This window comes from Balaenoptera ricei, chromosome 1, assembly GCF_028023285.1.
Source record: "Balaenoptera ricei isolate mBalRic1 chromosome 1, mBalRic1.hap2, whole genome shotgun sequence".
Lineage (NCBI taxonomy): Eukaryota > Metazoa > Chordata > Mammalia > Artiodactyla > Balaenopteridae > Balaenoptera > Balaenoptera ricei.
This window is the reverse complement of record NC_082639.1, coordinates 13,213,324-13,225,838: the sequence shown is the minus strand read 5'-3', so window position 1 is coordinate 13,225,838 and position 12,515 is coordinate 13,213,324. Positions and strand designations below refer to the sequence as shown.

Below are 12,515 nucleotides of genomic sequence, written 5' to 3'. Positions count from 1 at the left end.
GGGGGGGGGGGGGTCACCACCTCAGTGTTGCCAGGGGCCAGGCAGGAGAAAGAAGGAAGGAAGGAGGCGGATGGACTCCCAAGACGAGAGGTGTGGCCGTATCTCCGATTTTCGAAAGGGGCCCATCGTCAGGATTTCCTGCCAACTCCAAGCCGGCCAATCCCCTCATTGCATTTGCTGCCCCGACATGTCTTGCTCAGAGTCCTCACGACCAGAGGGAGGCAGGGGTCTCTCCCCCTGCCTCGTGGCTAAGAAAACCCTGCCTCGTGGCTAAGAAAACCCCAGCGGGAAAAAACTCAAACCGGACTCTGCCGAGGAAGGTCCCAGAGCACAGCCACCCTGATCTCAATGTGACACTTCTGGAGAAGGAAGACATCGCCCGAAGAGCCCCGCTCCTGGGAAGCCTGCGGTGACTCTGGGGTCTGAACTGATGATCGGTGGGTGGACGGGCACCTCCAGGGTCCCCCCCGAACTGGATTAGCTCGATGCTTCCCAGAAAGGGACTGCGGACCCTTTGTTCAAACACCTTCGTTTGACCCCGTTACACAGGAGCTGCTCTGGCTGCCGCAGGGCTGGGAAGCAAGAGCTCCACATGCAGCCCCACCGCCACCCAGGATGATGGCATGGAACCTGCAGGGTCCAATTTGGAAAGTCTGTGCAGCAGGTCGAGAAGAGACCCCAGGAGGTCCCCCACCCAGCTGGGGCTCTGTCAAGAGCCCCCTGATCATCACCTCCCCTTCCAGACCCAGACCTGCATGGTCCCAGGTAGCAGGCTGGGGTCCCCACCATCCCTCCCCCTGAAGACACCCCACTCCTCCCACAAACCTGCTGCGGGCTCAGGCCCTCTGGCATGGGGCCCAGCTCCGGAGCTGGGGGCTTGATGTCCGTAACGCTGACCTCCAGGAGCCCCATGTCCTCCTCCTCCGAGTCACCTGGAAAGTGAGATGGGCTGGTGACACATGCAAGGCAAGGATGACACACTTGCTCAAACTCCAGGAGCTGGAAACCACCCTCCCCCCACAGACCGGGGTCCTGGGATGAGCAGCTCCTGGGGCCACAGAGGATTACAGCCTACTCCCCGCCCTCCTGGCTATACTCTGCTAGAACAGTCCACCCAGAAATAGAAGTGAGGGAGGGATGGAGCGAGGGAGTATAAAGCAACATGCAGCAGGGGCTCGGCTCTCAGAATCCACTCTGCCAGGAGTCTCTGTCCCCACTCAGACCCGCCCGCTTCTGGGCTGGCAAAGGCCAGGCCGCCCATGTCCCCATCACTACGCACTAAAAATAGTTTTCTTCTGGATGCCAAAAAGGGGGAAGAAAGTAAGCCCCGAGAAGAACAAGGCTGTTTGGCTCTGTGTTTTCATCTTTCAAAAAAAGAGACCCAACAGGGAAAAAGTCCAGCTGATGTCCAACAGGGGAATGCAGACATGAGTGGGGGCAGACCTCAGAGGACTGATCGAGACAGACAGAGGCTGGGGCGGAGAGAAAGAACGGAGGTCAGGCAGAGTGCAGTAACCCGGCCTTGCAGGGCTCCCGCCCCACGAGCGACAGGCACAGGCACAGGGAGACGGGACCCCACTGCTTGCGGCCCTGAAACCCGGTGCCGGCAGCCGCAGGCAGCAGGAAGCGGGTGCTATGGGGAAGCTGGGAAGAAAGAAGTGGCGGTGGCTCCGGGGGGCCGAGGGAACAGGGACACGCAGACGGGCCTTACCTGAGCAGGAGACAGAAGAGGAGGAGGAGGAGGGACAGCGGATGACAGTATGGGGGTCGGAGTGGTGGAGGCCCTCCTGCCTGGCCCACATGGCACCCTGGGCATCACTCCGCACCCACCCCAGCCGCTGGCCCCGCGGCTTCCTCTTCCCCCATGCACCACTGGGTAACATTCTTGGCTGGTGATTCGAGCCCTGCTGTGGCTATTAATAACGCCTCTGGTGGGAGGGTCGCTTTAGGAAAGGCTCTGGGCTAACGGGCGGGGTGAGGGGGGAGCCTGCTGGCCGCCCAGCTGGCCTGGGGATGGGGAGGGTGACCAGGAAGAGTTCCCAGCCAGCCAGCATGTCCAGCCTGTCCCTTCTCCAGGCCACTCCAAGTTCGGAACGGCTCCTCGACCCATCGTCCTCTCCCTCATTGGGGGGTAGGGCTCCCCCAAAAGTTTGGCGCTGAATCAAGTATATGCAGTGGTGGGGTTAAACCCGCTTCACAGATGAGGAACCTGGCAGTCCAAGAGGGGAAGAAGCGGGCAAGGTCACACAGCCAGGAGGCCGTGGAACCAGGATCGGATCCACATCAGCAAGATGCTGTCGCAGCACCAAACACCTCCTTCTTGTGGCTGCCACCGGGAATAACACCTGCCACACAGGGGTCAGGAGCTGTGCTGGGCTCTTTCGGTCATCCTCACCATAGCCCCCTGAGACAGATGCCAGATTAGCCCCATTGTACAGATGAGGAAACTGAGGCACAGAGAGGGTAAAATACATAGATTTCAAGAGGGTGCAGAGCCTCAAAGTCCTCCCTGGCTTGAATGCCTGTGCTAACGGGGCCCTGACCTCTCACCCCTGCCCTCACTCCAGCCAGAGGAAGCCTCTTCCGTCCCCTCCACGCCTGTGTGTCCCCAGGCGAGACACTGAACCACTCTGTGCCTGTTTCCTCATCTCCAAATGGGAACAAGACAGTCCTCTGCCCCTGTCTGGTGTTTCTAAGGATTAAATGAGAAACTGTAAAGCTCTTAGGAGAGTGCCTGGCACACAACAGATATTCCATAAACGATGACCATCATGAAAATCACTTCTTGAACGTCTCATACCTTCCCACCTCCGGACCGTTGGACATGCTGGCTCCTCCGCCCGGAGCACCCACTCCCTGCCCCGTTCCCTGGCCTGATGGACCTGGGTCTCCTTCTCCTTCTGCTCTCAGCCCTTCCCTGACCTTTCATTCCCGCATTCCACGCTCACTTCCCCCACGCTCCCACTGTGGCACCCCACTGTGCAGCTGGTCATTTCCTGTTTGCATGCCTGTCTCCGTACTGTCCCAGGTGCTCCTGCAGGTAATACTGCGTAACTCATCTTGGTGTCCCTGCACCCAGCACGGGGCATGGCACTTAGTAGGTGTTCAATAAATGTTGGCTGGTGGAGAGACAGGTGCATGGATAAAGGAGGGAATGAACAGGTGCATTCAAAGATGAGGCCAGGTGAGCATGGGAGGCAAGAGGCCAAGGAGGCCACGACAGAGACCAAGGGCAGGGATGCTGAAGGGAGAGGCCCACATTTCCCAGAAGAGATGGGGTCCACCTGCCATAGGCCGGGAAACAAGCTGGCACATTTGGGGATCAATCCCCAAACCTCACCGCCAGAGGAGCCCAGACACCCAGTGACCTCGCCCACCCACCCCTGCCGAGCACCGAGCCCGCCCCTGGCCCGGCCCGCAGCGCCTCACCAAGGACATCCTTCCTGTGCAGAAAGGACACTTTGCGCATGACGGCGATCCTCGTCTTCTCCAGCCCGTCCTTGGTCCCGCTCTTGGCGGCCCTCATGAGCTGGGTCATCTGAGCAAAGGCAGGGGGGCTCATCAGAGAAGCGGAAGGAGGCCTTGCGACATCTGCCACCAAGGGCCACTGGCCCTATTCAGGCCTCCCGGCCGGGGCTACAAACATGAGGACCCCGGAGCCCACTGCCTCCCAGGGAGGTGGCAGCAGAGGCCAAGAAAGACAGCAGGGCAGTGCCACCCCGAGACCTCCTGGGAAGGGGTGGAAGGGCATTCATGCCCTGGGGCACCTCCCAGGGGGAACCCTCTTTACTAACCCAATTTTTTCCCCTTGGGTGTCAAATTAAGGACATGGTGTGACACTGGGGACAAGGCTCAAGGCCTGGAGCCCTAGGCCTGGTTCAGATCCCAGCCCTACCGCTCCCCAGCCGCGTGACCCTGGACAAGACCCTTAACCTCACTGAGCCTCAGTTTCCGCCCTGAGACCCGCCAGAGCCTGTGAGGACTAAACAGGGTCTGGGAAAGCACGCTGAACAGTAAAATGAGCTGCACAGATGCCCAAGCTTACTTTAGGAACAACTATAAAAGGAGGGGAGCACCCCCATCCCATCAGTGGAACCCCGGCCCCCCCAAATAGCCGGGTTTCTTACTGAGCCTCTGCCCAGCAACAAGGGGGAGGCTGGTGCCACCACGGAGCCGGGCGCAGCTTTCCTCAGGTGGGGAGGACCCGTGGGCACGGGCGCAGCAAGCGAAGCAGACACGGGGCGCGGGCGGAGGCAGGCCCAGGACGGGGAAGAGGCACCCTGGGCCTGCAAACAGAGCTGCCGTCCCCTAACTCACTGCTTTGTCCCCTCAGCCCCCGGCCCAGTCCTGGAAGCTTCCCCGATGCACAGCCAGTGTTAGAAGTTTCCACATGGTTGGAAATGTTCCCTGTCTGCGCTGTCCAACACAGCAACGGCCAGCCACACGTCGCCACTGGGCACTTGAGAGCTGGCGGGTGCGACTGAGGAACCCAAGTCCTGGTGATCTTTAATTTTAATTAACTTAAATATAAAGAGCTGGGTGGCTATCATAATGGACGGTACAATTCTAGGAAACCCCCTTCTCCCTGAAGCTCTCTGCTAAAGGCGGGAAGCACTCATCTGGGGGTCCCTGGCCTCTGCTCTCACTGTCACCTTCCTCCAAACACCCGCCCTGGTCCCCGGCACAAGGGCCCTGGCACTTCTCAAAGGTCTGGGCCAGGAAGGCTTGCTGAACACCGAGTGGGCGCTGAGGCTGGGGGCAGGGTGGTAACTTTTCAGGAACAAGACGACTTTCTGGAAACAACCAACAGCCAGCAGGGGAAAGGGAAGTCCTGGGCCCCTCCCTGCCTCTAAATGGTAAGATTCTAGAGCAGCAGTTCTTGGCCTTTCGGAGAGGTGGGGTGGGGGGGGGTGTCATAAACACCTGTGAGAATCTAATGAGAGGGACATTCGACCCCAGACCCCAGAAACCGTACGAAGATGCTCATCCTCCTCTGAGGGGGTCATGACCCCTGGACTGGAAACCTCTGTCCTGGAGCCCAGTTCCTGTCTCGGCAGAAAGCCATCAGGGGGGCTGTCCTAGGAACCCCCAAAGTGGTCTTTGGGGGAACCATCAGAGACCCTTCCTGGGCCAAAAAAGAGCAACAGGTGAACACCTGGAAGGCGTCCCTGGGTCAACCTGCCACCTCCACTGGCTCACAGCACTGAGGACAGAGCCCGATCTGGGGGCCGACTCAGGGGCCGGGCTGGGGAAAGCACCCTGGTCTCGACGCCACCCTCTACGTGCTCCCTGCTCCTCCCTGGGCCGCAGCTTCCTGAGAAGTTAAATCTGCCCCCACCACCTCCAGTCATAGGGCTCTCAGAGGGTGTCCGTATAAGGGCCTTGCAAACTGTAAAGGGTCTCTCCGCCTCCTCCAGAGAGGCCTCCGGTTCTGAGGAAATGGGCAGGGCTACAGGACAGAGGGCAGGCAGGCTCTGGCTTGCACAGACCCAGGCTTGAACCCCAGTTCTGCTGCTGACCTCTGGTGTGACCACCAGCCAGTTGCCTCACTTGCCGGCCTCACTAACGCTGAATGACAGCAGTAAGACAGCAGCCTCCCAGGGCGTCTCAGGGAGAAAACGGTCAGGCACACAAGTAGTAACGGTCACCATCCACTGAACTCTTAGCCTATGCCCGGCACGGCCCTAAGCACCTGATGGTTCTGAGCTCACATCCACCCTGGGGGCTGGTACTGTTCATGCCGCCATTCCACAGGCAAGGAAACTGAAGCTCAGAGAGGTCAAGAGGCCTGCTCAGGATCACACAGCGAGGAGGTGGTGGGGCTGGCATTCAAATCCAGGCCTGCAGGCCTCCAAAGCCCACAATACACAGTAGGTGCTCAATGAATGGAAGCCACTGCTGTCAATATCATCATCCTTACGCAGAAGTCGGAGTCCCATCTGAGAAAAAGGCACTGCGGTTTCTCCTACTGGCCTCCTTACCCTGGACCTCTCTGAACAGCTCCGAGGCGGAGGAACGTCCAATGTCACCAACAGTCATATTTTTCAAAGTGTAACCCAAACCCACCTGCCACAGTTACCAAATTCATAGATTCCTAGGCCTTGGCCCAGACCTGTAGAATCAGCCTCTCTGGGGGTGGAGCTCAGGAATCTGCATTTTTCAAAGCACCCAGGTGATTCTGAGGGCCCTAAAGCTTGAGAGCCCACACAGGAATTCTTATCGACGGCTAAGGTGTCAGTTGAGGGTGGGAAGAAAGAGAGGCGAGGACATGGACAGGAGCGAGCCAGCCTTTGGCATCAGCCCGCGCAGCCGAGGAAAGATGCCACCAAGTTCCAGGGCTCGAGGCAGCTCCGGGACTCAGCCCCGCCCCTACAGCCCCAGAAGCAGCAGGAAAGGCCCCGGGAGCCCCCAGGACTTGGAGGGACAGACAGACAATACCTTATAATCGTACTTGTGCTTCAGCTCCTGCATGTCTCTCCCCCCAACTCTTAAAGCCAAGATGTCTCTCTTAGTCCTGGCGCATCGCTCCTTTAGCCTAGTCAGGTCTGGAGAAAGCTGGAGCCCCCAAGCAGCCAGGCAGAAGGACAGCAGGTGAGAGGAGCAGGCAGGGAGGGCAGGAGACAAAACACCGGCAACAGAGTAAAAAGGAGACTCAGGTGAGGTGGTGGATAGACAACTCGGGGCAGGTGGGATTGGGTACCTGGGGACTACCAGGCTCCTGCCTGGAATGAGCTCCAGCAGCATCCAACCCCAACATGCCAAGCAGTTGGGGGCTGGGTCTCTGTAGCTGTGGGGGACGAGAGGTGGGAGGGGAACAGCCCAGGCCCCCTCCCAGTGCTCGGAGGACAACTGTGTCTCGGTCATCTCCCCATCCCGGGAGCCCAGCGTGGGGCTCTCGACATAAGAGGTTCTTGGCAAGTTTCTGAGCTGGATGAATGGCAGGTGGATGGGTGGGTGAAATGGGTGGGCAAGGGGATAAATGGAGGAGTGGGCAAATGCAGAAAGATGGGTGAATGCAGAGAGGGGTGGTTGGATGGATGGACAATAGACAGATGGGTAGATGGACAGGCTCATAGATGGATGTATAGACAGATAAATGGATGGATGGGTGAGCAAATGGATACATTTAGTTGGATGACCGTACAGCTGGGCAAATGGGTAGAGGGATGAAGAGATAGTCAGATGAATTAAAAAGAACATGGATGGATGGAAGCAGTGCTGTGCTGGTAATTATTCAACGAGTGGTCCTCCAGGAAAAAGAGCCCTGCTTTGTAGTATTTCCATGGCGTGAACACGCCCACCATGGCCAATTTCAGACTACCAATGTGACATCACTGAGTGTGAAGTTGGAAAGGGACGTGCACAGTTGGTTCTTGGGTTCTTGTGAGCTAGGACAAGCTGGCTCGAGCACGCCACTGGAGGAAAGGTGGAGGAACAGAGGGAGGAATAGATGGAGGGAGGGATGGGCAGGCAAATGGACGGAGGGATAGGTGGCTGACTGGCTTACATACTATCTGGGAAGATGGACAGATAAATGGACAAACAGACAGACATTCAAATGCATGAACTGTAGGAGCAATAGTGATATTTGGTAAAATATAGAGAAGACCAGCACTGGGACTACTTGGAGAAAAGTAGACAAGCAGAGGAATCGAAAGCATGAGCTTAGAGGCAGGTGGGCCTACATTCAAATCACTGCTCCCCGCTTACTAGCTGGAAAAGTCTCTTTCCCTCTCTGAGTGACAGCTTTCTCACTGGGAAAGTGGCCATAATAATAACCACCTCATAGTATCACTGAGAAGGTTAAATGGACAAAGCATGTAAACCCCAGAGCTTAGTGAGTGTTCAAACAAATGGAAGCTTTTTTAGATATTAGACTATCTTTCAAATAATAAATGCTCAATATTTGTTGAATGGATGGACAGTTGATTGGACGGATGGATGGATGGATGGACGGCTGGATGGATGGATGGACGGACGGATGGAGGGATGAACGGATGGACAAGGTACTTTCTTTCCAATCCTATGTGATGTTGAGCTGCGGTTCTACCACCTACTTGCTGTGTGGCCCTCACCACATCATTTAACCTCTCTGAGCTTCTGTCACTTAGGTTCTCTGATCAACAAAATGAGACTCTTAAAGCAAGTGATATCAACCACTCTAGGGTATTAGGAACAATAAACGAAACTGCTCTGTCAGCTGTACCACATTGGGTAAATATTCACTATTGTTATACAAAGAAGTAGCAGGACAGGGATCCTTCTGAGAGTTACTCAGACTCCCCAAAAAACTGGAGTCCTGTTTCATCTGTAAATAAGACTGACATGATAAATCATAAAGGACCTGGGCCTCTGCCTCTCTCAGGGTCAGAAGAACTAGATTCGAAGGTCAACTGCAGAATTAGCCGGATCAGAGTCAACCAGCTGAGGTCAGAGCTGGCATTGCTGCCCAGGCCCCTGGCCAACCAGATCACGGTCACCTTAATTATGAAGAGATCACAATCAGAAAGTGGAAAGGTTCAGCGGAGCTGGGGAAAAAAAAAAGAAAAAACCTCCCACTGACCATGGGGGTCGACCAGCAGGCCCTCGTTAATCAGGATCAGGCTCCTGGTCACATCTGGGTCAAGTGCTCCTGAGGAGGTCCCTCTGCAGACCCTCAGTCATTTTCTTTGGCAAAAATCGGCCCACTGAGGGCTGGCTTGGCCAGACACCTGCAGGAGGGGCTCCACTAGTTCTTTTGCAGCTGCACAGGGTGCCAGGCTCCTGTTAGACTCTAAGGACAGGACCCGACTCTGCCCAGATCTCTGCTGCCCGACGCGCCACAGCACAAACTACATACAGGCAAGCAGCGGTGGCACCGGAAACATGCAGCGGCTGCAGCACGACGCATAGGAGCAGATGCGCCCCAAGCAGCTCAGGAGGGCAAAGCCCTGCAGGTGGGGCTGGGGTGGGGTGGTTCCCAGGCAGAGGTGGGTGTCAGAGGAAATGCCCCCTTACAATCCCTGGGGGCCTGCTGTTCAGGGAACAGGTGGGCCTGGGCCCATGGCCGGAGAAAAGTCCTCATGGTCAGAAATTCCAAGAACTCTGCATGCTGTTTGTCTGCTGAGGAAGAGTCCCAAGCCCCCAGCTTGAGGGTGTGCGGGACACAAGCCCAGGGGCAGCCCCCAGAGACCCCACCCCCGGGGCCAGGCCAAGTTGAGGGCTCGCCCAGCATTTCTCAGAGTGCTCTGTGGGCCCCTTGCATCCCCGGAGGACAGAGCACTGTTCAAAAGCAGATTGCCAGGCCCCACCCAAACCCTGAAACCTGGGAGCGAGGCCCCGACATCTGCGATTTCAACCAACTACCCACGTGATCCTGATGCCTGTGCAAGTCTGAGGACCACCACGGGAGAGCCCAAACTCAACACCCCACACGTCCTGCCCTGAGAGGTGCTGCCGGTTCCCTCTTGGTCCCCAGCAAGAAGGCAGGGGGCCGGGGAAGCGGCCGTGGGAGATTAGGAGGGACAGTCAGAGGCTGAGAACAAGGGCTGGCCCAGGCCTGGAGTCCCACCTGATCACACTCTCCAAAGCCGGGCTGAGACACACGAGTCCCGCGCCCCCCTATGCAGAGGCTACCCAGGGCGCGTGGCGCCTTCATAACCAAAGCCCCTCTCTCCCCTAAACTAGAGCATGCTGCCCCTTCTAAGGACAGAAGCAGGAAGAGGCCTGTTCCTGGGCTTTCGCCTGGGTCATCCCTCCAACTGGGGACGCCTTTCCCATCTCCTCTGGCTTCTGCACCCCAGCTCCCAACCCGCCTCTCTTGGAAGGAAGCCTCCTGTGATTAGGCCCATCAAATCCCACCTGTGTCAGGCAGGCGGCCATAGGTACACGGGCTTGTGTTCACAGAAAGGCATGTTTTCTTCATTTTTGACAAAGCGTTTCATATTCGGTATCTCCTGCTAGACCACAAAGGTTCCCCAAGCCTGGGCTGGGTCTCCCAGTCCCCCTGTAGCCCAACCCACACCCTAAGATATGGACTGGGCAGAGAGCAGGTGTCCGAGATGCTTAACTTTTTTTGCTAGCAGGAGGTCAAGGCTGTTTTCCGTGGCGCCGCCCGTGGGGGCCCAGCCGAGAGGAGACCAGGGTTCAGGAGAGACCTGCTCAGCCCCCAGGCTTCCTGAGGACTTGGGAAGCCCTCTTCATCTGAGTAAAGTCTGTCTGAAGACTCTTAGGTGTAGGTGCTGCTCTGGCCTGCGCCCCTCTCCCAGAAGGGATTCCCAGATTCAGAAAGGGGCAGGAGGCACTCAGAAAAACTTGGGAGTTGGAGGCCCCTGTAATCCAGCCTGGGCCTGGGGCCCCTGCCTGGTCCCTGCCCCACCTGCAGGCAGGACTCGCTGACAGGTTGAGCCCACTTGCCTGCCTGTGTCTTTTCAAAAGGTACCTTACAGAGACCCAGTCACCTCTAGTCGGGCAGGGCCTGTCTCTAAGAAGCTGCTTCCATTAAATCCCAAATCTCGGCATGGATAGAACCTGCCTTCTGGTGGCTTCTAGAGAACAAATGGGACAGGCAACGCTGGCACAGAAAAGGAGGAACCAAGCAATCCATCCTGCTCTTGGCTTCCGTGGCTCCTTCCATGAGATCAGCAGAATGAACTCTGTTCCAGGCAGACACTGGAAGCAATCAACGCATGGATGGCACTTTGAAAGGCTTTGGAAAGAAGCCTGCCAGGCACCTCTGACTTAGCCCTCTTGCTCACTTCCCCAGGGCAGAGGGCTGTGGGGGTCTCGGATTGATCTGAGAAGCATCTTGTGAGGCAGGGAGATCAAGCTGATTTGATCCATGTGTCAACTGTAATCAGTTGGTTAGGCTGCCCAAGCACTGTGTTGAGGAGGATTCTGAAGCCAGATCTGAGCCCGTTGAGCATCGTCATCAATTGCCGGGTCTGCCACAGGCCTGGAGCAGGGGCAGCACCTGTGCCAGGCACTAACCACGCCCATCCTAGGTTTAGGGCTCTCCACGGCCAATCAGCAATGCGGGTGGGTCACTTCCTGTCTCGGGATTACTTGGGCCACTTCTCCCTCTCTCACCATACATTCCTGGGAATCACTGAGGTTTAGGTACGAGTCTCAGGCCTGGCCCTCACCATCCCACTCGCAGGTGCCTTGGCTGGGGTGAGAGACGCCTTCCCCCTCACCTTGGGCTGGAAGGACACTCGGTGCTTGGCGGGCTCCGCCTCTGGCTTGGCCTCCTCCCCGGAGTCCTCGCTGTAGCTCTCAAACTCACTGGAGCTCCAGCCTAGGTCCTCCGTCTCCCGGGGTGCCCCGTCCCGGTGCACATCCTCGTAGAGCAGGTTCCTCTCTGCCCCTGCTGGCCAAGAGACAGGGCTGGTGAGCGGAGGCCCTGAGGCCAAGCCCACCAGCCCCAATTTCTGAACCCAGGCAGGCAGGTGGGGGGGTGGGTCAAGGTGGACCTTCAGCTCCACTTCCTGGTCCATAAGCAGGAGGCAGTGAGAACACGACATCCACCCCGCAGAGTGAGGAGGACGTGAAAAATGCAGAGAAGCGCAAGAAATGTGCCTGGCACACAACCGGCTCAGTAACTTCCCCTATCCACATCACCTTGCTAGGATCTGAATGTTCATTTGGGGCTTGTGTGGCATTTTTTAGAGGAAAAGAGAAGTCCTAAGACCAAGTCCTGACTCAGGCCCTCAGCTCTGGCCTCAGCATCCTAGGGGGGAAAAAATGAAGATGTTCCGGAGCATTGAATGACTCAGATCCCTCACCCCAAATCTGAGTTCCCCATGAGGGTCCAGGATGGGCCAGTAGGGGGCGCGCCTGGCCCAGCGTCCAGGAATGTTCCCCTTTCTTCCCTGGCCCCACAGGAAATGCCTTGAACGGGAAACTGGGGGACAGAGACCTGACAGTCCACTGGCCTGGAGGGACAGGTGCCACCAGGGCCGAGCACTCTTGGGGTCCCTGTCAACTCGGGTTTGAGATGCTGTTTCTAGACTGAGGTGGGAAAGCCAATTTCCCGGGCCCAGAACACGGGGTCCCAGCCCTGGCCCCAGCTCCACCTCCGGGAGCTCTCGGTCTCACCTTCACCTCTGAGCTTCACTTCCTGGGCTGTTACCTGGAGAATAACTGAACTTCAGGCCTCACAAAAGTAAGGCCAGACTCCAAAAAAGTGCACAAAGGTGAAAATGCTTTTCGTTAACACAGACAAAATATGGCACTGAGATGGGTTTTAAAAAAAAAAATCTGCTCAGAAACCATGCATTCTAAAGAGCATGGAACTTTGGTTATTGGAGCCCTCTCTACAAAATGGGGATAATAAGCTGAAAGGTGGAGTAAATATAATATATGCACAAAAAGCTCTTAGCCAAGAGCCTGGCACATGGCAGGCACTCAGCAAAGAGCAGCTGATCCTTACTCGCGGGGGCTCTGGGTGGGCTTGAAGGTCTCCACACTGACCCCAAGCCTCCACCTCCCCCGCACGGGAAAGCCGGGGGGTGAGGGGTCAGGGAAGATTTTCAGCC

General features: G+C 57.0%; 1 protein-coding gene across 10 annotated transcripts in view; it reads right to left on the bottom strand.

Annotated features, from left to right (window-relative positions):
• The window catches only part of ARHGEF10L (Rho guanine nucleotide exchange factor 10 like), a 160,361-nt gene that overhangs the window by 72,016 nt on the left and 75,830 nt on the right, over nt 1-12,515 (bottom strand). For 8 of the 10 annotated variants that reach the window (XM_059914797.1, XM_059914762.1, XM_059914788.1 and 5 more), the window contains 3 exons: nt 11,175-11,347; nt 3,430-3,538; nt 826-932 (listed from right to left, as the gene is read on the bottom strand). In XM_059914797.1, coding sequence (XP_059770780.1) covers nt 826-932; nt 3,430-3,538; nt 11,175-11,347 — 389 coding nt within the window. Of the gene's footprint in view, nt 1-825; nt 933-1,711; nt 2,180-3,429; nt 3,539-11,174; nt 11,348-12,515 lie in introns of those variants that run through there. The other 2 variants (XM_059914825.1, XM_059914833.1) reach the window with 2 other exon arrangements.